Source organism: Balearica regulorum, chromosome 1 (assembly GCF_011004875.1).
Source record: "Balearica regulorum gibbericeps isolate bBalReg1 chromosome 1, bBalReg1.pri, whole genome shotgun sequence".
In the NCBI taxonomy this organism is placed as follows: Eukaryota; Metazoa; Chordata; class Aves; order Gruiformes; family Gruidae; genus Balearica; species Balearica regulorum.
Window position 1 is genome coordinate 2,184,366 of NC_046184.1, and position 25,850 is coordinate 2,210,215.

At 48.8% G+C, this 25,850-nt stretch overlaps 1 protein-coding gene across 1 annotated transcript in view; it reads right to left on the reverse strand.

Moving 5' to 3' along the window:
- LOC104636589 (uncharacterized) overlaps positions 1-18,325 on the reverse strand; it is a 117,889-nt gene extending 99,564 nt beyond the window's left edge. Inside the window, 4 exon segments of the mRNA XM_075757170.1 lie at positions 677-836; positions 1,292-1,472; positions 4,904-5,043; positions 18,225-18,325. Of these exon segments, the coding sequence (XP_075613285.1) occupies positions 677-836; positions 1,292-1,472; positions 4,904-4,973 (411 nt within the window). The 5' untranslated portion in view covers positions 4,974-5,043; positions 18,225-18,325.
- Positions 18,326-25,850: the final 7,525 nt, after the last annotated feature.

Sequence of the window (25,850 nt, forward strand, 5' to 3'; positions counted from 1 at the left end):
CCCTCTTCTTGATTTCAAGACCATCATCGAAGCAGAGCAGAGCGAACTGTTTCGTGCAGCCTACAGACCAAACCAGAATGCAGCACCTTCTCTTTGGCATCCTCAGCACCTCTCAGAAATTATGAATAAAATAATTTTTTTAAAAAATGATCTGAAGAAACCAATGACCCAGAGCTGATATCTGAAAGGTAAAGACACTGCAATGTGTCTGCTTGTTGAGTCAGATGCTAACTGTATTGCCACTCTGTAACCGGAGTGGATGTTGCGGACCATTAGCAACAGCTACTGGCGCCAACATCACAACTTGTCTCCTTGTCTTAATCATGCCTTGAGCCTGCTCTGTTAGCTTATGCCATTAAGTGCTCTGAATTTGGGTACTCACCTGGAAGCATTTAAGACTGGAGCACTGGGTCCCTCTGCAACCCGTGGGGAAATATGAGCATTTTTAAAAAGTGAGTCAGTCCTTTGAAAATCTGGAGGTGCCTGTCTCCTTCTATCACCAATAAAGTGACCTGAAACTGGATGAGCTCCTAAATGAGGTACCTCAACTGCAAGCCAAAAGTCAGATGGAATAAATAAAAACCAAGTGGCTCATTCATGCCTTCAGGTAAAGAAGTTGGAGGTCTGATCCCTACCAAGGATGACACCATGGAAGTAATCACAGAAGGTTGCTCACCTTTGCTGCATCCTCTCGCAGCGTGTCCAGGCGAGACATGGCGTGAGCTGCAAATGCCAGAGCTGACCTTGTTTTTAAGCTGCTGCCTTTGAGGGAGAGATCCTGAATTGCCACCAGCATTTCTTCGATGTTCACATAATCCGTGAGCTCAATACTCATCCTGGGAATGAGAAATGGGGGAATATGGGTGAATAAGAAGCAAGAAAACACTGTTGTTACAGCAAGGATGCAGTGCTAATAGTAATGACCGGCAATAATTTTGACATTTAACCGGTCACACTAGCTCCTATGTAGGTAAGGAGACCTCTTCACAGTGGTCAAGGGAGTCCAGGGTATGAGCCCCAGAACCATGTAACCACAAAATGCTATTAAAATTGAATGACAGTGAATTTCTCGTGGCTGCACTAAATGCCAGCCTCCCTGCCATGAAAGAGCTCCTCATGGCCAAGCACATCTAGACTCTGGTGAGACTGCTGGGGGTTGAACTCTTGCTCTGCTCTTGCAATGGTTCAGCAGAGCAGCAAGAGCTCTCTAACCATGGGGACATGGTTACCCATCTAGAGTTAAAGGGCTATAGAAACCCCGGTGCTGGTGATAGAGGATGGACTGACCCACCTTGGTTTCTCCCCGTAGAGTGCCACTGCCAGCCGGATGCCTCCTTTGCCCATCACCACATTCTCAAAGGAACGAGCCATGCTGCCAATGAAGTCCTTGACCAGCTTGGAGCTCTCCCTCCCTGCGCCCTGTGACTGCCCCACGAGGAACAAAATGTCGGCCACCTCCGCCGTCCTGCATGCTGAGGGAGAAGAGGGGCAGGAAGGCTTATCTCACACCATGCAATGAGCCAGCCAGGAGATAAACCCCTCTGAGTCATGTGAACCCCTGAGATATTGCAGCTAAGGAAGAGAGACCATGCTTAGTCCTACTGAAGTGGGTAGTCATGGGCTTCCCAGGGCAACAGGCTGCTTCGTTCACTTTTATTTCCTCCTAATTCCCTGTTTGTCTGTTCTTACTCAGGGGAAATTTCTCATTTGAAGCACAAACACCGAGACCCAGACCTATCAAGGCATGCAGGTCTGTAGAACTGAAGTGCCTGGGGGTTTCACATGCCCAGAGGCAGACATCGACACCTGAGCCACGCACAACTGAATTTTGGGAACGTGGCAGCTCTGCCACCCCGCCAACCATCCTGGGCTTCTTACATCAGAGTCTCCAGAGCCAATGGGAGACACCCATACAGACATGGGGCCACCTGGCCACCCATGCTTTGCCAGCCCTAAAACAACCAAGTCTTCCAGTCTTGCACAGAGAGAGCACGGGACGCTCCATGCATTCAGTTCTGCAATACTCCCCTCTTGCCAAGCTGCCAGTGGCCCCAAGCATGAAAAGTATCTTGTGCAAAGAATGAATAATTTGAGCATTTTCCATCCAAGTCAGAGCTATCTGATGACAGCTGGCAGGGAAGGGGCAGGTGTACAGTGAAATTTGTTTAACAAACATCAAGGCACATTTCCTTTTACAGTGTTCAGTCTCAATCCAATTTAATTTTCTTTAGGCATCCAATAAGTACATTTCATGGACAGAAATCTGATGACTTTTAGGGATGCTTAAATTAATGAAGGCTCTACAAGGGAAGTTCAAAATTTATATTTTATTTGGTGTTTCTCTCCCTTGCAGGTAGATGCTGAGTTATTACCGTAGGGCTGCTAAAAAGTAAACCACGCTGACTGCTGGAGGAGAGCTTTTCGTATTGCAGACTTGTTCACCAGGACTGGGCTCAACATCTTCACTTTTTTCTTTTTTTTTCTCCATTTTGTGCTGCTTTGGACTTCACCTAGCCACTGCCTTGACTTTCAGCTGCAGGTCTGGAAATCAACTCACACCCAACCAGGCTGCATCAATTGTTCCGGTTTGCTGGGGAGATATGGTAGGCGGGTTTCTCATGCTTCTGCTGCAATGGAAACTCTGTTTTAGCTTGGCCTCTCCAATTTACCTGACTTTTATCCCATTTCTATAAGCAGACTTCCAAAAACTCTTGGAAAGATGCAGGTTTTGCGCTCTCATTCATTGCTGTGTCCCTGATCAATCCCCTTTGGCCATACAGCAGGACAGAGGATCATTTGCCAGCTGCAGATGGATGGCAGTCCAAGGGTCTTTGTTTCGGGAGTTTTCGGTTTCTCCATCTTTCTTTATGCCTCCTGACACTGAGCTCATCATGACTTAACACTTCTGTTTACTGTAGAAATATAATGACTGGCTGGTTTTGGTTTAACTTGTACCCAGCTGGGAATATAAAGCACTTTCCCCTGAGAAAAATGGGAGACAATTATTTCAATTTTCCTTCCTAGAGCTGTTGAGATCTCCCTTCCCTTCTCAATCCTCCATAAGTGCTTTTCAACTGAGATGTCAGAGGTGTCTTGGAGGCAGTTCAGCTGCTAATAGCAGATCACCATAAGCTCTTTTCCAAGCTGCTGCTTCTATTTTGGATCTACCTCTTTTACCTAGCTTGGACCTTGATGCCTCTGTTCTCCCAGAAGGACTTGGAGGGAAGGCAATGGGAGTCCTCCTTGGCTCTGACCTCAGAACAGATGAAAATTGTTCAACAGCTTCCCAGGGTAACCACAACCTGGATTACCACAAGAAAATCCCAACGAAGGTTCAACAAGACGGAGAAGACCATCCACCAGCCCTTACAAAATCACCCACCTCTTGGAGCTACTCAAGGCAGTGCAGACAGCTTTTCCTGGGAGACCTGCATTTTTGGCCCTGATCTGGAAAACATACTCAAAATGCCATTGGTATCAGAGGGACCTTTGCTACCTACCTCTCCACATCCCAAATCCCCAGAAAGCCTCCTCCATCTGTGCCTGATTCTTCAGACTCTTGCTCTCCCTGCACGATGCTCCTGCCCTTGTTTGCTTGCAGGGATAACGATGACAAAGACAAGCAAGAGCTCCAAGTGATTAAAAAGGGCAGGATGGTGCCCCTTTCTTTATAAAGGGGAAACCAGAACCAATGCTGTGAGATGCTGAGCTAAGAGCTCAGCACCCTTCTGGAGGGGCTCAGCTTGGCAAGAAAACCCGAGCGCATTTGCGCTGCTTGGATCAGGTACCTGAAGCTGTCATTGGAAACATGTGATGTTAAGCACATTTGGATTGGTACCTTCTGGAGAAAATACCAATGCAGACAGCTATATTAATCACAGGGGGATATGATTTTATTTGAAATTTTCCATGCACCTCCAAAATTACCACGTTTCATCAATCACAGGTTTGCCAGAGACATCTGTAAACGTTGATTTATTGCACTGTTCCCAGCTTTGAATTAAATAGCATTATAGTCAAGTATATTGGCTTAATTGACAGACAGGAACTTAATCAAGTTAATTTTGTAGCTGATGGCAAAGCTTCCATTAACTCCTTGTTGAATGTACTGGATTTAGTCCAGGTGAATTTGCACCTTCAAAGCCTGGGGGCTTGTTGCTGCAGAAGAAGGAGGATGCACTGCCTCATACCCAGCCCCATGACAGTCCTGGGACCTCTGAATTCACTTCATAGGATGCTCACAAGGAGCCTCCCCCTTCTGTAGGACCCCAAGGCTACAGAAACATGCCATGGATCATGCTGTAATTCCATGAGAGGGTCCTTCTCTGGGGTCCTTTTGTCTCCTTCCTTTTGGGCCCAGCCCCTCCACCCCAGAAGTTCTCTGTGGGCTTGCACAGGCAATGGGAAGCCAGGGAGGAGGTGAGCCCTTGTACCATCTTGACTCTCTAAATAGCAGCAGGAGGCTTCAAGGCTGCCTTAAGATCTTCTCTCTCATATCCCCTGCGTGGTGGCTTCTCCCAATTCTTGGAGATCTGAAGAGGAATCAGAATGGGACAGGTTTTCCCTTTCTCCCCACCCTCCTCTCGAGCAGCTGAGGTGGGACAGTATCAGAGGCAGGACACCAAGCAGAGCCCTGATTTCCCCATAAATCCCCATACAGCAAGTCAGGTCCTGCCTGCCTTTTGGGGCCAGCTGAGCTGCTCTGTTAGACAGATGATCCCAACCTAAAAGGACTCTAATGCAAAAGTCAAAGGCAACAGCACTACAGCTCCACCCTGACAGCTTCTGTGTGTGTATCCATGACATTAGCAGAAACAGCTGCTTGGAAAAGGTCTTTTTCTCCCTGCTGTGTCTCAGCATCACCCCCAGCAGCTGCGCTCATGGTATCCCGCTTGTCACATACCTTCATGAACGGCCATGGCTCTGTACTGCACCACAGCCACTGCCAACGCAAGGACCTGGGCATACGACATTTTCCTTTTCCTTGGGAAGAAGTTCCTTCTTGGTTCCTGGAGTCAGCACACAGCCTGGAGAGTCATTCATCTGCAGGAGAAAAGAGGCTTTAACGCATGCCATCTGAGTACGATGCTCCCACCTGCCTACAGTGGCAAGGGAAGCTTTTCTCCAGCTACAAAGGCTCATCTTGGCTTAGGCAATTGGCATTAAAGTCCAGAAATCCACTAATTCCTGTAACTCTTTGCTGGTGCTGGCTACAGGGGAGAGCTCAGCTTTGCTCCCCCAGCTCCTTTTGCTAACAGCACCCTTTCAGGCAACACCCACCTTAGGCAATTGAGCCTAAATGTGAATAATAGTGGTGTGATGAAAGAGGGAAACATCTGCTGCCTCCATTACGCAGGGAGGAAAGATCACTAGGAGATCACTGCAGACAACAATCACCTGCACTCAAGTCTTTATTACCCCGTTTTGGGACTACCCTTCAGGTTCCTAAATCCAGGATTAACTGCCTTGCACTTGCTGCCCTTGGAGATCCAGCCCACCATCACAGAGCAGCTGAAGGGGGCTGAAAGCTCTGGTTACTGCCTATGGACAGTTTAGGGACTCCCTGTAGAAGTGCTGACAGCTCGTTAGGGCTAGAGAACTCTCCCTCTGTGAAGCAGGGACTTCTCTCTACGAAGCAACAACTGCAGCAGAAGTGGCATTACCAGAAGGGGGTTTATTCTTTTTTAACAGGCAATAAAAAAGGGTTTTTTCCTGTTCTGAGCCTCACCTGCTAGTCTCGGGCTGAGCAGATTTCGCAGGGAGACATGGACTACTTCCAGCGTGGAAATCACAGATGTGGGGAAAAGACAAGCTCCATGACTTCATCCAGCCTAGCTCTTTGCCAAGGCTGGATTGTTCCTTTCAGTTACCAACATGCAACCTCAAAATCACGTTGCATTATAGATCGGGTCTCTTTTGGAAAACAAGGCTGAGTTCCTGTGCACAGCCTGGGATAACCCCACCTAAATGAATCCCCAAATGAGCAAGATGAAGGGCAAGTGCCTGGAGCAGCCTGGTGTGCATCTAGACTGCAGGGGCACCAGGGCTGTGGTCACCTTGCCCATCACATAGCTACATCCCTCTCTGAGACCCTCAGGACTTAAGTTCCCCTAACGTGTTTTAACTTGTTCTGTGTCCTTCCTTCCTAATTCCTGTCAAAACCTCTCTGCAGTGCTGCCATTAGTTGATGTGGAGACGGTTTCAAAGCAAAAACACACAAAACCCCCCCCCCAAACCAAAATGTGAAACAAGCAAGTGCAGGCTTTTTAACAACAGGAGTAAACAAACTTCTGGAAAATTAAGTAATGGAGGAGAAGTGCAGAGCTGAGACCCAAGAAAACTAATTTTACCCCCACCTCTTTTGCAAGAATTGTGTTATGAGCTCTGGCAAGCTCACCCCATCGCCCCTGAGATCCCAGCACCCTTCTTGCGATGCCGACCTGGGAGCATCCCCTTTTCCCTTCCCATTTAATCCTCAGCTCTGTAGGGCAGGGTCTGTCCTGGACTATAACAAACCCTTCATAGAGCAGGAAGGCAGCAAAACCTTTGACTGGGTTTCTGAGGTTTGTGTTAATAATATTTAAAACATATGCCCCTCCAGAAATGTTCCTGTGGAGACTCTTATTTCAATGTTTTTCAAAAAGTGCCTCCTTCCACCCTCTTGTCTCCTCTTCTCCTTCCATCATTCACACCTCTACGCTTCCTCCTGCCCAAAATACAATCCAAGTGAAGAATAATTTAGCTTGTCAACCCAACGCACTGTTCTGAGAATTTCCATATTTAAAATAACACTAGAAATGCAATATAATATGTACTGAGATAGCACATGTAGATCCTTCGAGAGCACATGTCCATCACAACAGCTGGCACTGAAGTCTGCTCTAATGGTCTTACTGGTTTGTACAGGGAAGGCTCCCCAGTTCCTTCAAACAGCACTGTGACCAGCTCACCCAATCCTGCCCCAAAAATACCAGCTGTCACATTGAGACAGAAGAAGATCCTCCAGAATTCTGATTTTCATAAATGCGTCATGGATCCCTGGTGCTGTAGCTGGGGCAGAGGAACCTGCATGTGTTAGCGCATCCACTGCCATGGGTCACCCCATGGGGTCCTACCTGGTGTCAAGGTCCTCGAGCACACAGACCATCCCTGGAGGCCAACAGTGCCCGTGGCCCTCATTGCCTTTAGCACTGTCACCAATCCATCCCATGTAATTAAGAAAAGATAGACAGTAAATTAACATGCTCCAAATTCCTTGCCTTCAGAGTAGGTTTGTAAGCACCTTCTACCTTCAGACATGAGGCTTGATGTTGGACTCAAGATAAATCATATCTCCTGTCTTTCCAAATAAGACATATTCTCCTCTCCCATCTTATCCTCTCCATTCCTTCCCTGAATCAAGGATGAAATTTCCTTGCTGCTTGAACCCTTGGGATAGACTGAGCCCAAAATGCATGGAAAAGAATCATTCAGAAAAAGCTTAAATGATAACAGAAATCTCCACTCCTCTTTGTAATTCCAAGGAAATGGTGGTTTATTCTAAAAGGAGAATAAGAAAGTCCCTCTCTGACAAGGCATGTACCAATGTCATCCTACAGCAGGTCTGCTCCAGAGCATCAGCTTCCTTGCACCACCGGGCAGAGTGCTGACCCAAGGGCAGGGGTACATACTGCCCTGGTGATGCTTTGAGAGTGATATGGAGCCAGCAAGGCACAAAGGACAGGAAAAAAAAAAAAGCGCCTCTGAATCTTCAGCATTTATTGCCCAAGTTCACACATATGCAGGAAATATAAAAAAGCCTAAGCAACAAAAAGTTAATTCTAAGTTTCTGCAGTCACTTTTTTTTTTCAGATAAATATTTGACATGTGATTCTTCATTTTTTGTTGTTGGGTTTTTTTTTTTCCCCCAGCTCTGATATTGTTTAATGCTTCAGCACGGAACAAATACAGAAAAAATGAACATTAACATAGCAATAGAAAAATAGTCATGTAAGGAGTAAATCCTAGAAGACTCTGCAGAGGCAAAGAAAAAGCACATTGAGCCCCGGGCCTCCAGTGAGTAAATGTTAAGATCCACAAACGCAAAGACCCTGTGGGTGTAGAAAGGCTCGAGCTCAGAAGAGCCACACCTTGAATTCACATTGCAAAGGTGAGGAAAAGGATGCAAAAGGGTTTTGTAATCTGTGTGCCACAAACTAAAGACATTTCCTACCAGATATTAATTCATATATACGCACGTATGCATACATGTTGACCATTTACGTGTTCAATTTTTGAACATGTTGAATATTTCTGATTTTCATTACATATATTTTTTAAATTGTACTTAAAGCCATGCTCTGCCTTCTAGCAGTGAGCTGCAGATGCTCACCTGGGTTGAAAACCCACCCAACTCCTACTGCTGCGTTGCCAGTGTGGGTCCTTGATGGATGACTGCAGCACATCACATTACAGATGGTCTCCAATTCAAGTGTGTTATTATCTGACTTTGAAAGGAAAACGAGTCATTTTCCCTCTTGTTTCTCCCCTTCTTGATTACTTCCAAAATTGCACTGCATTTAAGAGTTCACCTGGGTACGAAATACCAGCCCTAGGTGAGAAAAGGCAGTGTGGGCCATTTATGTCAGGATGAAGAGCTGTTCTGCAACTTCTAGACACTCGCTCCAACACCTCCCTCCATCCACAGACCGCCAGCAGGCCAAAATCACACCTGGGCTTGCTCCTTCCATGTGCTCCATCTTTTAGGATATGATATTTTGGGTAGCAAGGCTGGTGGAGGACAGCCATTTGCTCTACCATCATTGTCCAGCTCAGGGCAGCTCAGTTCACCTAGAGCCACCAGCCCACTTTAGGTGCCACCACGATGCTCATCATATACATTACATATCAGAAAACTTAAATCCAGCAAGTCTTAGCTGATCTTTGCAGACATTGGCTGCCGTCAGTCCCTGTCAAACTGCTACAGAGCACTTTAGAGAAACCTCATAGGAGCAGGGAAAACAACCCCATAAACTTCAGGGTTTTGCAAGGAATCCCAGCAATTTCCTTGATCTTTTACTGTATCCCGGTAAATAATTTATAGGGGCAACTTCTCTGGGTTTTACAGTTCCTTGAACAAATTACCTCCAAACCCCATAAAATCGATGGACCAGGTTCTTCCTTTCCCTCACCTGGATCAGACGACAGAGCTGTGGGAAGCCTGGCAAGATGCAAGAGGGTAAGAGAGGAAAAAACCCAAGTCTTACACACTTGCAGTAGTGCCAGGGGCTGGGCTGTTCCCCTCCATTTATTTTTTCTTGTGTATGTTTGCAATAAATTCTTCTTCCCTGGTTTTTTTCCCCAACAAATTTTGGAATAAATAAATAAGCCCTGTCAACAAGGTCTATCTAAAAGGGATGAGACCCAGTGGATTTGCAGGGCTGGTGCCTGCCTCCCATTTGCCTGTGGCTCCAGCTGATCTCACATATCTCCTGTCCCAGGATCACCCATGCCAGATGCTGATAACTCCATCCAACAAATAACTATCCCTGTTGCATACAGGCAGAAAAACTACATTACAGAGCTGTGTCTGGGCATGCATAGCCTGCCCAGGGGATCCGTGACACCCACCACTGTGCCATAGCACATATCGCACAAGCAGACAGACCCTCTGCCTCACAACCTAGCAAAATCTTGACAACTTCAGCCAAATCTGACAGAGGGAAGCAGATCACAAATGTTTTCATATAAGTTTCCTGAAAACAGCCAGCTGGTCAGAGGAAGGATAACCTATTTGCAGCTCCCTCTGAAAGACTGAAGGCTGAGCACAACCTTATATTAGTCAGCAGAGAATCCACAAGGGCATCTCCTTATGAAGGCTCCAGCTGAAGCCAAGGCTTCAGCTACATCTCACCTTACTATGTGTCACTGTACACAGTCCAACACCCCAGGCTCCTGTTCATGAAGCACTGCCAGGCACATTATGAAATCAGACTAGATCTGAGGCAGAACTTCTTCCCTGTGAGGGTGCTGAGGCCCTGGCAGAGGTTGCCCAGAGAAGCTGTGGCTGCCCCTGGCTCCCTGGCAGTGTTCAAGGCCAGGTTGGATGGGGCTTTGGGCAACCTGGGCTAGTGGAGGGTGTCCCTGCCCATGGCTGGGGTTTGGAACTAGATGGGCTGTGAGGTCCCTTCCAACCCAAACCGTTCTGTGATTCTGTGATAAATCCTATGGAGATAGAGATCCCAGCACCCTGCAAAGAGATCACACTGAGATGTGTCATTGAAATATAGAGATTGGCCTAAATGGAGAATTAATGGGAACTTCAGGATGTGAAAGCACCAGAGAGACTGGCAGGAGAAGGGTATGGAGATGGCCCAGGTATTGATGGCACCAGCATTAACAAGTCACTGAGATTCCAGCACATCTACATGTAATTTTGCAGGATATTTGGAAAAACAAGGCACAGACTGAACCCAGACTAAAGCAAAGGACAGATTCAAACCACTGAATTTTGGTGGCAAGATGGAAAATAAAAACAAGGGCTTGAGGCTTAAGAAACCAGCAAGGAGGCAAAGGATGGAGTAAATCCTAACTGCTCAAGGAGGTGGAGAACAAATGTTACAACCACTGTCAGCTCCGAAAATGTACCTACAGCTCATCCAAAAGCAGCATGTTGTAACCAACATAAGAAAAACTCAGGAGAGAGGATGAAGATGCAAGAGCTGGGTCTGTCTGTTTTATGAGCAAACGCGTACACAGTTTGCTGCTGGGGAATTGCGGGTTCTCTCCTTTGACTTTGAAGTGTTCACGTGGAAAAGCCTGGTTGGGGCATTTCTGCAGCCCCTCTCCCGTGATTAGGCACCATTTTCTGCAGGGGAGTTAAAGATATTTTCAAACCTCAAGGAAAATGGTAGATTTGAATGGGAGGTAAAATCTGGTTATACACAGGTTGTTCCTCACTTGACAGAAATAAGCCTCAGGGGGGTCAAAAGTTTACAGTCTCTTTTTTAATGGAGTTAATAGATTTTTATGGTAATTGATTTCTCTCGAAATCCCTTGAATAAATAATTTAAGCTGTTTTCATAAAGAAATATTTGTTGAGTTGCTGGTAGCTGGAAGCACGCTCCTGAAACACATGGGACTCTCCAGGAGCAGCTGGAGGGGCCGATCTGCAGGGAGAAGGTGCTCCCTTTCCAAAGCAGAGATGAAAAAAAAGTACCCAAAACCAGAGCTCAAAGCAAGTCCAAAGGGGCTGGGATTGTTCTTGGTCTTTCTGAAAGCTCCTTGGACACCTCTCAGGCTAAACCATACTAACTTATACTAACACAGTCCAAAGTATTCGAAATTAATTACATTGATCAGGAACATTAACTCCAGCTGAACATACTCAGGTCCTTCAGCTGGTGTGAGCTGGGAATGGCCATGTCCACCCATTTCATGCCGTTCCCCTCATGTGGGTATTCACACCCTTTTGGGGCCATTTTCATACAGGATTTTCCATTTTCTGGAAGATCCCTTTCACTACAGTGACCGTGAAGTTTTGGCCACATGACTAGGAAAAGAAAAATGGGATTTCCTAAATTCTTAAAAATACCAATAACTGACATCAAAACAAGACAGTGCATCCCAACTGGGCCATCAACAGTGCACCCAAACCAGGCTCCAACCAGCAGTCCTGTGGTCGGCAGAGATTTTGGTAGCTCTTAGGTGCTTCATGAATGTGTTTTGCCCTTCCTGCTTGCCCACTGATGCTTTCAGGTCTAAATCCCCATGATGGAGTCAATTGACTCAGCTGAGCACTCATAAGCAACTTTACAACACCATGAAAGCAAGCTACCATCTCATGCAACTCTTACATGAACAGATAGCTGAAAAATCAGTGGGCCTTTTGCTCATCTGTCTCAACGTGAGACTTACCAGGCTGATTCTCATCTCAAGTGTCCCCTCCATAGCATGCAACTCTCCTGCTCCAAGACCTTGGGTGCCATATGCCACATGTGCCTTGACCCCAACACTGGGCTCTCCAAGGAGTCAGGGCAGGGTGCAGGGCAGGGTGCATTTCTTGGTGGCTCTGGTTTCCGAGATCCCTAACATCAGACCATCTAGTAGAAGGGGGTGCCAAGAAATTATCTGATTTTTGTTTGCCCCGAAAAGCAACCTGCAAGCCCTGCAGCAATTGGGTTTTCCCACCCAAGGAACCTCTGTCCCCTGGAACTCTTCACATCTCTACCCAGGACATTCTGCATGGGCATGGACCTCTCAGGACAGCAGCAAGCTTGGGCTCAGAGCTAGGAGGTCCCTTGCTGGCACATGATGGTGACAGCATCATGGAGCACAGTATTGCAGCTGGATCTCACTGTGGTTGCCATGCCAAGAGGAGGGACCGGGGCAGACTGGTCCTCCAGAAACCCTCCTCCAGGCTCAGAGCTGCCACACAGCTTTCCAAACCCTACAGACACCAAGTGATTTAAGCTCCATCTCTAGAACATATTTGTATCTACACCTTCACCAGCCCTCCTGGATTGATGCAGTGATGCAGGTTGGATCCAAGGCCCTACCTCATTTCATTTGAGAGGGACACAGGCATCCTTTTTGCACTAAGGAGAGCATTTTGCATAACGCCCGTGGTTTCCCTCCCTGCGTCCCCTATTGCTGTAACATCTGGGCAATGCCCTGGAAAAAGACACCACCTTGCCCAGGGCTGGTAGGTCACGTAGAAGGTGAGAGGGAAGCTGAGCTCCCCAAAGGGCCAGCCAAAGTCTCTGGCATTCAGCCATCGTGCAGATTTGGAGGAAAAGGTGTGATGGTCCCTGCATGGCAAAGATGACCACAAACCCCTCCTAGGCGTCTGGTTGCAGTTTTCTCCATGAGGGGCTAAATGAGGTCTTGCCTACATGACAACCATCCCCTTGATGCTCCAGGTGGCTGCATTTGGCCACGTGTGCTTTTTAGACCAAAGCTCAAATTCTGATCCAGCACCATCCCAGATGGTGCCCAAAATGAACATCCCAGAAGGAAGCCAGAAGAGCCAGAAGGAAGCTAGAGGAGCATGGATTAGGGTGTCCCTCATGTGGGCGCCCACATGGCAAGAGCTGTTGGTGGAGGTGCAGTGACGATGTTGGAGGCAAGGGGTGACAGCTCAGGTGGCCAGCAGACCTCCTTGGAGGCCCAGAAAACACCACATCCATGGGAGCTGCAGCTCCCGTCCACTTCTGAAGATGCATTGCTTCACCTTGTTCTCCTGGAGGACCTCCCTCTCAGCTCCAGGCAATGAAACAGGAGGATTTTTAAAGCAAGGAAACCTTTTCCAAGAAGCATTTTTAACCACATGCTGCAGCGTGGAGCCTGTTTAAACAGCAGCGTCAGCAATCACAAGAAAATGCTGCTCCTTGCAGAATGGGTAAATGGCTCCCCTCCCTCTCTCAGAGCAAGAAAGAGCTTTGAGAAAATGTTTTGTTGGGTCTTTTCTTTTTTTTTTTTTTCTTTCTAATAAATACCATTGATTTCCTGATTTAAAGGGGTTGCGCTGCACAGTAATGTTTAACAGAGATCATGGGGAGACATGGGGGGTAAATCTTGTGAGGCTGCTCAATAAAAGAAGATGAAGTGAGAGCTGGAGGAAGCCTATTTTCTGCTTCGGCACCCAGCTGAACATGCCTGGTTTGTTCAAAGGCAGTGACCCACAAGGGCTGCTGACTTCTCGGTCCCACCAACTCGAGGTTTAGACCCCAGAGCTGTTGTTTACCCAGGAAACGTGGTGGGGAGATGGGGGCCATGTATAAAAGCAGCTGGATTAACATCTCAATAGGCCTCCAGAGAGCATGGCAAGGGTTGGCTCCAACTCTCCTCCCAGGTGGGAGATGTGGCGTGGGGGTGTTTCTGCCCCATCTTCTCCCCGTCCATCAGGCTCCAGGACAGCTCCAATATCCTTCTCCGCAACTCCTGCAGTTGTTCGCATCGGGGTCCCACAATGGAGCAAAGCACAGGTTAGGATTTTTCTCAAATCTGATGGAAACAGCCAGTCAAGGGCAAAAATTCATGGAGGAGAGACCTCCCTGGGTTTTTGGCCATTCCTCACTGGGGAAAGGGCAGCAAGGCCGGGGAAAAGGACATAACTGGCAGGTGACACCTCTTCCTCTAACATGGGACAACTTGCAGAGTCATGTCCAATTGGTTTTGGCAACTTCCACCTCCTGCAGAAACTATCCAAGCAGCATCCGGGAACATTGGATGGAGTATTTCAGCTCAGAAGCACCAAGGAGAAAAGCAAAAAAATGCCTTATGAGTCCTGGAAATGAAAGCTAGACCCTCCTCTCCTTTCCTCCATACCATGGTGACTCCCCACACATCAGGTTTTCACATTAACAATAGTAAAAATACCTTCTTAGCTAAACTTAGAAACCTCTCTAAGCAGAAAGTTACAGTCAGATGGTGGTTGTGAGGATCGTCTCCAGCCAGTCTCTTTCTTCCTCTCCAAGAGATCCAGTTTGGTGGGGGGACTGATGTTTTTGTTTGCATAGCTGTTGCAAACAGCAAAGGAGGGTTTGCTGCCCACCCCTAATCTCTCCTTCTTGCAAGAAATGCCAAGAGCAGGGTGAAGGTTTGGGGTGGATAACTCTGAAGGAGAGTTTTGCTGGAGATCACTGCTTATCAGAGGTCTACATGAAACAAATGGCTCTGCTTCAACCCCAGCGGCCTCCCCACTGGGCTTCTGATCCTAATACAGCCTTTGATAGCATCACCTGGGCATGCACCAGCTGAGAAGCATCACAGTGTGAATCCTACTTAAAAAATGAATAATACACTTGAAAGTGAAAAAGCGAAAAGAGAGGCAAGTAATAATGGTCAAACAGCCATTGGGTGAATTTCCAGAAACAGGGAACACCTTGAAAACAACTTCAACTTCCTTCTGCCACCTCTGTCCAGTTTCATGCTCAGCTTTGAAATGAGCCGCCCTGCTTCTGGCTGCGAGGTGAGTGGGGATCCCTCACCACGTGTGGCATGGAGGCACGAGCTGCCCACCAAACAGGTATCACAGTTTTAGGGATGTTTGCAGTTTCTTCACCCTACTGTCATCTGGGGCATTCACGAGACGATGCTCGTTAATCTGTCTTCCCACAACGGAAGCGAAAGGTCTACCCCGCAGGGTTACGTATTGGTGGAGTCAAAGGCAGTATTTCCAGGTGGGCAGATGGATGTTACGGACAAGGAGATCAATAGATGGTGGGGGCGGGGGGGGGGGGGTGCGGGGAGTGGAAAAAAAAAGGTTAGGAAGTCAATTGATCAACGGATTGACTGCTCGGCTGGCAGCCAGGTCTGCGTTTCTCAGGTTACTCACACTCAGGCTGGATCTTTTCCAGGAGGTTATTCATGGTGCAAAGTGCTCCTTAGCATGACTGAGGGGACTGGGAGCCCGGACAAAGAAAACAAAGATCCCAGCCTGAGGTCCCGCATCCCTTGTACAAACAGGAGGGATCAAACCACAGCAGCAGCAAAACCTTCCCAAAAAGCACTTATCCACGGCACAAGGTCACGACTTGGCCCCTGCCATTGGGCTGTCTTGGTGACTCTGGCCTGCTTGCCCTCCCACTCTTCTGGGCCACCACAGGATGCTCCCACCAAAGCTCCTGTGGATGCAGCTAAACCCATTTGGGATGTTTCTCTCTGTTCCCACTCTCCCAGAAGTCACTGCTGGGTCTGTGTTCCCTCATGACACAGCGGAAGGAGGATTATGGACAGTGAATTGGAGAGGGTGAGCCTGAGGCATCCACTCCCCAGCCAGGGCAAAAGCATCTTCCTCCAGGCAGGGCAAGAGCACCCAGTCCCGGAGCTGGAGCCCTCAGCAGCCAACCGATAGGGTCTGTGACAGGATTTGAACCCAAACCTCTCACTGTTTACATTAATTTCTTTATTGCCTTCCTTCCATTCAATGGTGAGGCCTGAGATGAACACATCACCCACCTTTCACCACCACCTGCACCACCTCCCAGGTGCTGCAGCAAGCTCAAAACATCAGTCATCCCAGCAAACAGTCAGAATCTGCAGCTACACTCATCCATCCTTCCCCTGCTCACCTGACGGGCTTTCCCATTTACGCAGACCTGCACTGCCTGTTTGAGCAGCCCTGGTCCTTGCCAGCTACGAAATGGTCTCCCCAGGGAAGACCTTTTCCCAAGCACAAACCTGAAAGGTCCCCAAATTATCTCTTTGCTCTGGCTCCCTCCGGCAGTGGTTGCAGGTCTGCTCCCCCCTCCATGGCTGCAAAGCCTTGAGTGGTGACAGGGTGACCTTTCCTAGAGACAAGGGGACATCATGCCTGCATCATTGCCTGGGGCAGGGGTCCACGTGGCCAGACAAGGGAGTCGGAGATGTCCTGCTGCATTTCTCCTCTTTCCCTGGTCCACTATCTGGAATGAGCAGGGTCAGAGAAACAAATCTGGTGGGGAGGCTGTATTTGGGACAGGAAGACCTGAGAACAGCTGAAACGCGAGACAAGACGTGCTTGGGAAAGCTAGGTGGAAAAAGCAGACAAGCTTTCATGCACATACCCCTCTTTCAGTTGTGAGCTCCAGCGCACCAATATTTAATACCAGGGAGAGCTGACAGAGCTGCTCCAGTGAGAAACCCCTGAGCAGCTGCCATTCAAACAGTCTCCGGAGAGGAAATATCACCCCAACTGTTCCCAGTCCTGCACTGTATAAACATCACACTCTCAGCCAGGCTGAGGACAGTGCCAGGACCTGCAGGACATGAGGACATGTCCCCGTATGCACATGCCATCCCTTCAAACAGAACCCCAAGCACCTCTTGGCCCAACACATCTCCCCATGCACAACCTGACCTGATGATGCTTGAGGCATTGGAGAAGAGATGGAGCAAGAGGTCTGCAGAAGGGGATATTTTGCAGAAGCATCGGGGAGCCAAAACCCAGCATCATCTGTCCCCCTTCTGTTCCTCCTGACACATGCAATAATGTGATGCGCAGAGCAATTTCTGCAGACTCCATCCTACAAACCAACCTCCTTGTTAGAGCCACAAAGACTTTTCAGAATCCCATGAATCATCTGCCTGGTGGCTAATTTTCTTCTCTCCCCGGAAGAAAGGAATTTTCTTGTAATTCTTGATTGCAAGCAGAAATTACATTATTTTGGGCCTAGGATGGATAGCAGCCAAATGAAATTGTTAATCACTGCTGTTCCCTGTGAGACATCATTTCGGCATCTACAGGGGGGGAAGTGGGAATGGGTGGACTGACGCTGAAGGTTCTCAGTCACCGTAACTGTTGGTGCTACTGAGGCAGGAAAACCTGGGCAGCGTGACTTGTTGCTGGGTCAGGAAAGGAGCAGACCCACAACTCAGAGGTGCATCCACGTGGTTTGCACCCAAGCGGTCACTGCGTTCATTGCAATGCTACAACCTTTGCAGACTCAGTCTGGCCCAGCTGTAGGAAAGCAGAATCCCATCCTGAAGATGTAACTTCTCCCCTTGAAATCATCCGACTTCCCCCACCAGGAACGGCCCCAGACCAAGCCTTTATCCTGCTTGTCCCATAACCTACTGAAATATTCATTTTGTCTGGAGTTATAACCAGTCCCAGAGGGGTCTGCTCCAATGTTGTTATAGCTTTGATCCAGGACTTGCTTTCAGCACTTGATATTTTACCAGCATCCACCTCGCACAATCCAACTGAACAAGATTAGAAGGAATATATAGCTCCTTATTCCACCAGTGTTTACTGGGGCAGGACTCTGCCCATTGCAACACTCGGACCTCCCAGGTGCATCAAAGGATGAGACAGGAACCTACTTCCACCCAGAAAGCCTCAAAAAAAACCCACCGCAAAACAACCCACCATGTGCTGCACGCGACTGCACTTCTTCACAACCTCTCCCTGCCTCTGAGCCAGCTGATGCCCCTGAGCCACCTCCCATCACGGGAAGTGCAAACTCACCCCAAAATTCAGATTTCAGGCATGCTTTGGGCATCTCAGGCACTCCTGAGACAGCAGCGAGGGGTTCGCTTGTGCAACGCACCGAGAAACTGGGCAGCGATTTGCAGCCCCAGGGGCTGCTGCCTCCTCATCCTCCCCATCGCCCCCGGCCCACTCTCACGCTTTTCACGCTGCGGTTCATTGCACTGCAACCCGAGAACGGGGAGAGTGGAAAAACCACAACGGAGCGTACAAAATCCGAGACCTGAGCAGACGGACGGACGGATAGCTAGCTACAGGCGGTCGTGTTGCTTACCTGGGCAAAGCTGCCACGCGTTGGCTTCTCCCCAAGGGCGAGAGGGGTCCGATGGCCCCAGAAACGGGTGTCTGTGTCGGCCAGGCTGCAGTGAAACTCCCCGCACGCTTGGAAGAAGTTATGAGGCAGGAGGAGGGGCCGATCTGGGCATCCCCCCCCTCTCCACCTCCGACTCCTTCTCCACGGGCCGGCAGCTGGGACCGAGGCGGTGGAGAGGAGGCTGGGACAGGGGATGCCACCCCGCATGCTTTTGACAGGAATGTGGGAGCAAAGGCGGGGGGGGGGGGGGGGGGGGGGGAGAAAGGGAGGGGAGGAAAAAAAAAAAAAATCTTTACCTTGTGGGCACAAAATAGTAAAATAACTGGGATGTTTGCAAAGGAAGGGGCTGGCTTGGGGAAAGGGTTGGGAGGGGGAAAGACAGTTTCTGTTTCCAGCGGGCCAAAGAGTCCAGGTTGGTTACCAGCAGCTGGAGAGGCTGGGAAACACCAGAAGTGGGATGCAAAACTAATTTATGGTTCAAATACAGGGGTCTGACATTGCTCTGTGGGTGCTGGAAGGCTGTGGAGGGGCGTGAGTCAAGATGTCTCAAACAAAATTGTGATTGCACTTTATTTGTCTCATCTCACAATAGCAGAGAGCTTTCTAAGAGGTGGTCTCTTGGAGGATGTTAGCGTTGATATCAAGAGGCAGCAAGAAACTGAGGCACAGGGCGGTGAAGGGAATGCAAGTGTCTTCAGTGTCCAGTCCCCAGGTTCAAATATCTGGGAAATGACCCCAAAAAGGACACAAGTGCCACACTTGCCTCCTTGACATGGGGATGGTGGGGTGACCACAAAGGTCTGCGTGAGATAGGCAGACTCTTTTTGCAGAGCTGGGAATGGGTGAGACACTGGACGATGAGCCCCCCTGCTACTGGGAGGGAGCTCAGCCCCAAACAGGGTCGCAGGAACACACCTGACATCTCCCCCTCACAGGAGCACAGGGACCCACCGCTCCAACCACCTCCTGCACCCACCAAAGCCAGAGGAGCTACACCCCATGGCAGCTCAGCAACAGGGTGAAACCCTCCTCCAGCCCCCCCTACAGCTTACACCACACAAATAGAGGAGATTCCAGCTCAGAGAAAACTCAGAGGAAGAACCAGGGACCCCACATCCCAAACAACAAGGAGTTTTGCTGCTCAAAGTAGGGGTTCACCTGTGTCTCCTTCCCACACCTCCTGTTATATTGCAGTGCTCGGGGTCCTGGGAACTCTAGACTGGATGAAGAGCAGGTCTCACCGTGGTAGGTCCTATCCATCCCTGCAGCTAGCGATCCTCTGACCAAGAGATAAACAGGCCAAAAAGGTCAAAGACAGAAAGGAAGAGTCAAAGACAGGAGCCCCCAGGGAAAACAGGAACACAATGGCTTGAGATACAAAGTGGGAGGGAATCCCAGCCCCATCCCGACCCTGGAGATCCAGGAGAAGCCAAAGGGGATGTGGAGGGGGAACAGGACCTACAAAGCGTCCTCAGGGCTCCACATTTCATTCCTGCTTATGGGATCATCACAGTCCCATTAATAAATAAGAGTATTCTCAAACAGCTACTAAGAGACATTCAAATTATTAATCAGCCCCTGCTTCCAGGTGTTTAGGCGCAGGTTTAAAAGTAAGGATAGGTGCAGTGCAGCTCTTCCCATTGCTTCGCACCAGCTTGAGCCCGCAGGGAAAACACTTAGGCTGATGTTTCTCCACTCCAGAAAAACATCCCAGGAATTAACCCCTTCGTGTCCATATATACTTACAATTTCCCCACACACACACTCAGACCATTCCTGCCTGAAGACATCACCCAAAGCTCTTCAGGATTACGCCGCAGTTTTAAGCAGTAGGATTGCCTGCAGATCGCAGATTTCAGAGGAGCACTCCATAAGGCTCAGGCTGAACAACTGAATTTAATTGAACCATCCAAAACTCCTAAATCCCTGAATGCCTCGTTATCAGGCTGAATAGACTTAATTGCAATTGTATCTGCGTTCAACAATTAAATCCATTCACAACCCCAAAGTGGGGCAATCAGATGATGATTGTGCCACACAGCTCAAACGAATTTCCAGTGCTGGCAGGGCTCCGACATCCATTTGGAGGTGCCGAAGTGATGACAGACCACCGAGTTGGGGGTTTAATCCAGGTTTTCCTGGTTTCAGCTAAGAGAGAGGTAATTTTCTTCATAGGAGCTAGTACGGGGCTAAGTTTTGGATTTGTGCTGGGAACAGTGTTGATAATATAGAGATGTTTTTGTTACAAAGAGATGTTTTTGTTGTTGCTGAGCAGTGCTTATACGGAGTCAAGGTCTTTTCTGCTTCTCGCACCGCCCCGCCAGCAGGATGGCTGGGGGTGCACAAGGCGTTGGGAGGGGACACGGACAGGACAGCTGACCCCAACTGACCAAAGTCCCATACCATATGATGTCATGCTCACTTTATAAGGGGCTTGGGGAAGAGGAAGGATGGGGGGGTGATGGTGTTTGTCTTCCCAAGTAACTGTTATGCATGATGGAACCCTGTTTTCCTGGAGATGGCTGAACACCTGCCTGCCCATGGGAAGTGGGGAATGAATTCCTCATTTTGCTTTGCTTGTGTGCATGACTTTTGCTTTACTTATTAAACTGTCTTTATCTCAACCCACAAGTTTTCTCACTTCCACTCTTCCAATTCTCTCTCCCATCCCGATTGGGGGTGGGGGTGGGGGGAGTGAGCGGAGCGGCTGCGTGGTGCTTGGCTGCCGGCTGGGGTAAAACCACGACCCAGGTCCATTGGGGTTTCTCCTGGGCATATTTGGCTGCTTGCTGTTCAGTAAAAATGCAAGGAGCAACCCAACGGGCTCTCTTGCCCTTCGTTGTCTCCAGGATCACTAACAATAAGGCAGTTTGCAGCATGATGGAGATCTCATCTACAACCTGCAACAAGAGTCATGGTGATGATGCTAGCTGTCCTACATGTCCAGACCTCAGGGCTGGCTTCTTAGCTGTCTAGTAAAGAGGGAGCACACAGTGCAATGTTGTATTGTACCATTCACAGCAGATTCCTTTTCAGTATGCAAAGTGTTGAGCTTTCCCTCAGTTTTTCTCCTCAAACTCAGCCAATTCATTCTCTCAAAATCATGCAAGTATGAAGTTTCTTAAACAGAGATATCCCCACACCACCACACCAACTCAATTGGATAGACCTTGTTCCTTCAGGCAGCCTGAGACATCCCAGCCTAAATAACCCACCAGGCTATGGCAGCAGGGATCGAGGGGGATGACAATTAAGTATCATATTTAAACTCATATTTAATTATGACACCTCAAAAGAGACCTAGTTAAGTGCTTTGAATATACAGGTCTGCACTCAACATAGCAGAGCCATAACATTCACATGCCTCACCTTGGCTTTAATTACCGTGTTTGGTTTTCAAGCATGGCAAGTATAAAGAAGGAGAGCAGACCTGCAGAGGAGAACTTGGGGGTGTTGGAGGACAAGAAGCTCAATGTGACCTGGCAATGTGTGCTTGCAGCCCAGAAAGCCAACCATGGCCTGGGCTGCATCCAAAGCTGCGTGACCAAAAGGTTGAGGGAGGGGATTCTGCCCCTCTACTCTGCTCTCATGGGACCCCCCTGCAGTACTGCATCCAGCTCTGGGGTTCCCAGGACAAGAAGGACATGGAGCTGTTGGAGAGAGTCCAGAGGAGGCCATGAAGACGATCCGAGGTCTGGAGCACCTCTGCTATGGAGACAGGCTGAGAGAGTTGGGGTTGTTCAGCCTGGAGAAGAGAAGGCTCCGGGGAGACCTTAGAGCCCCTTCCAGGCCCTGAAGGGGGCTCATGAGAAAGATGGGGACAGACTTTTTAGCAGGGCCTGTTGGGATAGGACAAGGGGTAATGGTTTTAAACTAAAAGAGCGTGGATATGAGGAAGATCTGAGGTAGAATTTCTTCCCTGTGAGGGTGGTGAAACACTGGCACAGGTTGCCTGGAGAGGTGGTAGATGCCCCATCCCTGGAAATGTTCAAGGCCAGGTTGGATGGGGCTTTGGGCAACCTGATCTAGTGGAGGGTGTCCCTGCCTGTGGCAGGGGGGTTGGACTAGGTGACCTTAAAGGCCCTTCCAACCCAAACCATTCTATGAGTCTGTGATAAACCTGTACCACCTGATTGATCTATGTGGTACGTATAGCTGCTAGCTGAGGTGGCAGAGGAGCACTGCTGGGTTAATAACCCCAGTACAGCACTGTGCTAGAACAGCCGAATTTTCCTATTCTCAAGCCTAATGTGTTTGGTACTAGCTCAGGGATTTCTGCAGACACCTGCATCATTTCCACATTCAGGTCCTCTGTCCTAACCCACACAGAGGACCACCCTGAGTAATGAGAAGAAACCAAGGGTGTCCGGCATCTCCAGCTCAGTGTTGGAGCTGTTGAGATGAGGCCCGTTTAGCACATAACCTGTTTGTGTGATGGGCCACCTTTCTCCAAGGAACTGGTCTCAGGCCACATGGTAGTTTCGTGTTAGGTCACTGAGCAGTAGATGGGTGTGATGTGAACACCTGGAGCTAAATGGTGCCATATCTCGTTACCAAACCCTACAGCCAAACAGCCTCCATCAAAAAGACAGGGCAGGGGTGAAGAATGAAACTGGCTCCTTAATTATTAAAAAAAAAAAAAAAAAAAAGCGGGGTGGGGGGGGAATACCAAACCCAGGCCAAATGCAAATCATAAAAATAAACTGTGCTGAAGCATATTTGGTAGATTTCCAAGAGAGGCTTCTTAGCTACTCAAGCAATCAGCAATATTTTAAAGCAATCAACTGAGAGTAAGGGAAGGCAAACAAAGAGGATCATTCATGTGCAATCGTCACTTGCCTTAATGCCAACCGTTCTGGAGAGGAAAGACTTTCCATTTTCTAAAGTTCAGGCTTAATATTTAGCAAAATGTCTTGGCACCCGCACATAATTCATCAGATAAAAGCTGGGAAAGCTTCAGCAGTGTTTTCTGATCTCCAATCACCTCTTCCCTTGAAAAACCTATGGAAAGGAAACCAACCCTTGTTTCTCATGTCCTTGTCCTTCATTAGCCTGAGGCACAGAAAGCAGCGATGGGGTCAGTGTAGACACAGCAGTGCTCTCATGGGGCTGGGAGCCTGGACATGGTCCCTGGAGGCAAACAAGAGCTTGAATAAAGATGCTACGTGAAGTCTCATTCAGACCAGTTGTGCCTTGTGGATTTACAGTTTCCAGGATAGTTCTTATCACTCCCACTTCAAGATAAATGCTGTTATTTGATAAACCCAGCCCCCAAAATCACTGGAGTAGCTTTTCCTCTTGACGAAAAATTAGCCTCCCAGTTGTTTTCCTTGCTGAGCTTTCCCACTTTGTCACCACCTATTGCAGATCTCTCCCCTCTGTTCCTGTTTATCCACCACTTTCCTCTTTTTCAATGAAGGACCTTAACAGTTTCATTTCTGTGGCCTCTTCATTCCCTTCTCTAATTGCCTTACCCCAGCTTCCTAGGGCACCTCGACATCTCCATCCAACCGCACAGTCCTCCAGAAAGGCCCACCATAGTTTAACCTGATCCTGTGTCCATTGAACTCAGCAGAAATAGTTCATAGAATCATGGAATGGCCTGGGTTGGAAGGGACCTTAAAGATCATCCAGTTCCAACCCCCTGCCATGGGGCAGGGACACCCTCCACTAGCCCAGGTTGCCCAAAGCCCCATCCAACCTGGCCTTGAACACTGCCAGGGAGCCAGGGGCAGCCACAGCTTCTCTGGGCAACCTGTGCCAGGGCCTCAGCACCCTCACAGGGAACAAGTTCTGCCTCAGATCTTCCTCATATTCACGCTCTTTTAGTTTAAAACCATTACCCCTTGTCCTATCCCAACAGGCCCTGCTAAAAAGTCTGTCCCCATCTTTCTCATCAGCCCCCTTCAGGGCCTGGAAGGTGCTCTAAGGTCTCCCCGGAGCCTTCTCTTCTCCAGGCTGAACAACCCCAACTCTCTCAGCCTGTCTTCATAGCAGAGGTGCTCCAGACCTCAGACCATCTCTGTGGCCTCCTCTGGACTCTCTCCAACAGCTCCATGTCCTTCTTGTCCTGGGAACCCCAGAGCTGGATGCAGTACTGCAGGGGGGTCCCATGAGAGCAGAGTAGAGGGGCAGAATCCCCTCCCTCAACCTTCTGGTCACGCAGCTTTGTATGCAGCCCAGGACATGGTTGGCTTTCTGGGCTGCAAGCACGCATTGCCAGGTCACATTGAGCTTCTCGTCCCCCAACACCCCCAAGTTCTTCTCTCAGGGCTGCTCTCCTCCTTCCCTTCATCCCCCAGCCTGCATTGATACTGGGGATTGCCCCGAGCCATGTGCAGGACCTTGCACTTGGCCTTGTTGAATTTCATGAGGTAGTTCCCAAGGACAAGAACACTGATCACATCTCATAGCTCCAAATGAGGAGCAAACCAGCTGCAAACATTGGGACTCATCTCCACTGACTTCATCTGTGTAAAAGTCATGCATGCTGAGCTTGATTCAACTGAAAACACACTGGCATCTAATGACACCCTGGATGCCTTTAGCTACCTGGGACATTGACTTGGTCACTTCTTTCATGTTTCTTTGTACTTCTGCACAGCCAGACTTTTTAAGGAGCACCTGAAGAGAAATAAACCTTTTTCTTACTTCATCCTCAATTCCTCTCTCCAGAAGAGCCAACAAAAACCAGGCAAACAAGAGGGGCACAGAAATGGAGAAAATCTGACCTTGCAGAGAACAAGTCTGCTACTTTCTGGATGAAGCCTTGTGGGATCACCGCATGAGGTTACATGGAGGCATGGGGTGACCCAGGACTTCCGCAAGAGAGGCACTTAATACCCTGTAGACACTCAATACCCTCAGCAGGTATAGTGACCATGCCCAGGGTAGCTGCATCTCAGCTCCCATCCTCTTCCACCAGCACCTGGGAGACCTGTTACCTTGAATTGCTCCCAGCTGCTTTTAACCAGTCCTGTTTGTCCCCAGTCTCTCAGAGGAGCTACTCACATGAGTAAATTTTAACCCGTTTTGAATCAAAACCAGCTGGTCTGCAAAAAACTATTATTTAAGCTTACTAGAAGCAATAATCTCACTAGCCAGCATAACACAGCCAGCAGAGGCAGATGCCCGCAGTTGAGCAGATGTGGGTGCTGAAGATGGGACAACTCTACAGATCTTTGACAAATTATGATTGTGGTGGCTTTCCTGAGCCCATGTACTTTTGGAAATGGCCCAAGTGTTAATGTTAGAGTTTGAACCAAGGCTGAAAAAAGTGTACAAGAAGCCTGGGGAGCTGCCTGATCACACAGTGACCTCACCAGGAAATGACACTCCATATACCCTGTCCTACAAGCCCTTGCAGATTCTGAGAGCCATGGGCAGGGGCTCAAGGGCAGAAACCCTGAGATGCTGTGGGAAGTGGGATAGGGCTTAGACTGACTTTTGGTGTGGGGTGAAGGGGTTGCTGGGTGGAGAGGGTGGAAAGCACCAGGTCTTCTCCGTGCCCATCTCCACCCGTGGCTGTGGGTCACAACAGCCACAGGTTTTGCGGCCAGTTTGGTGCCTGCTCCACTGGTGCATAGC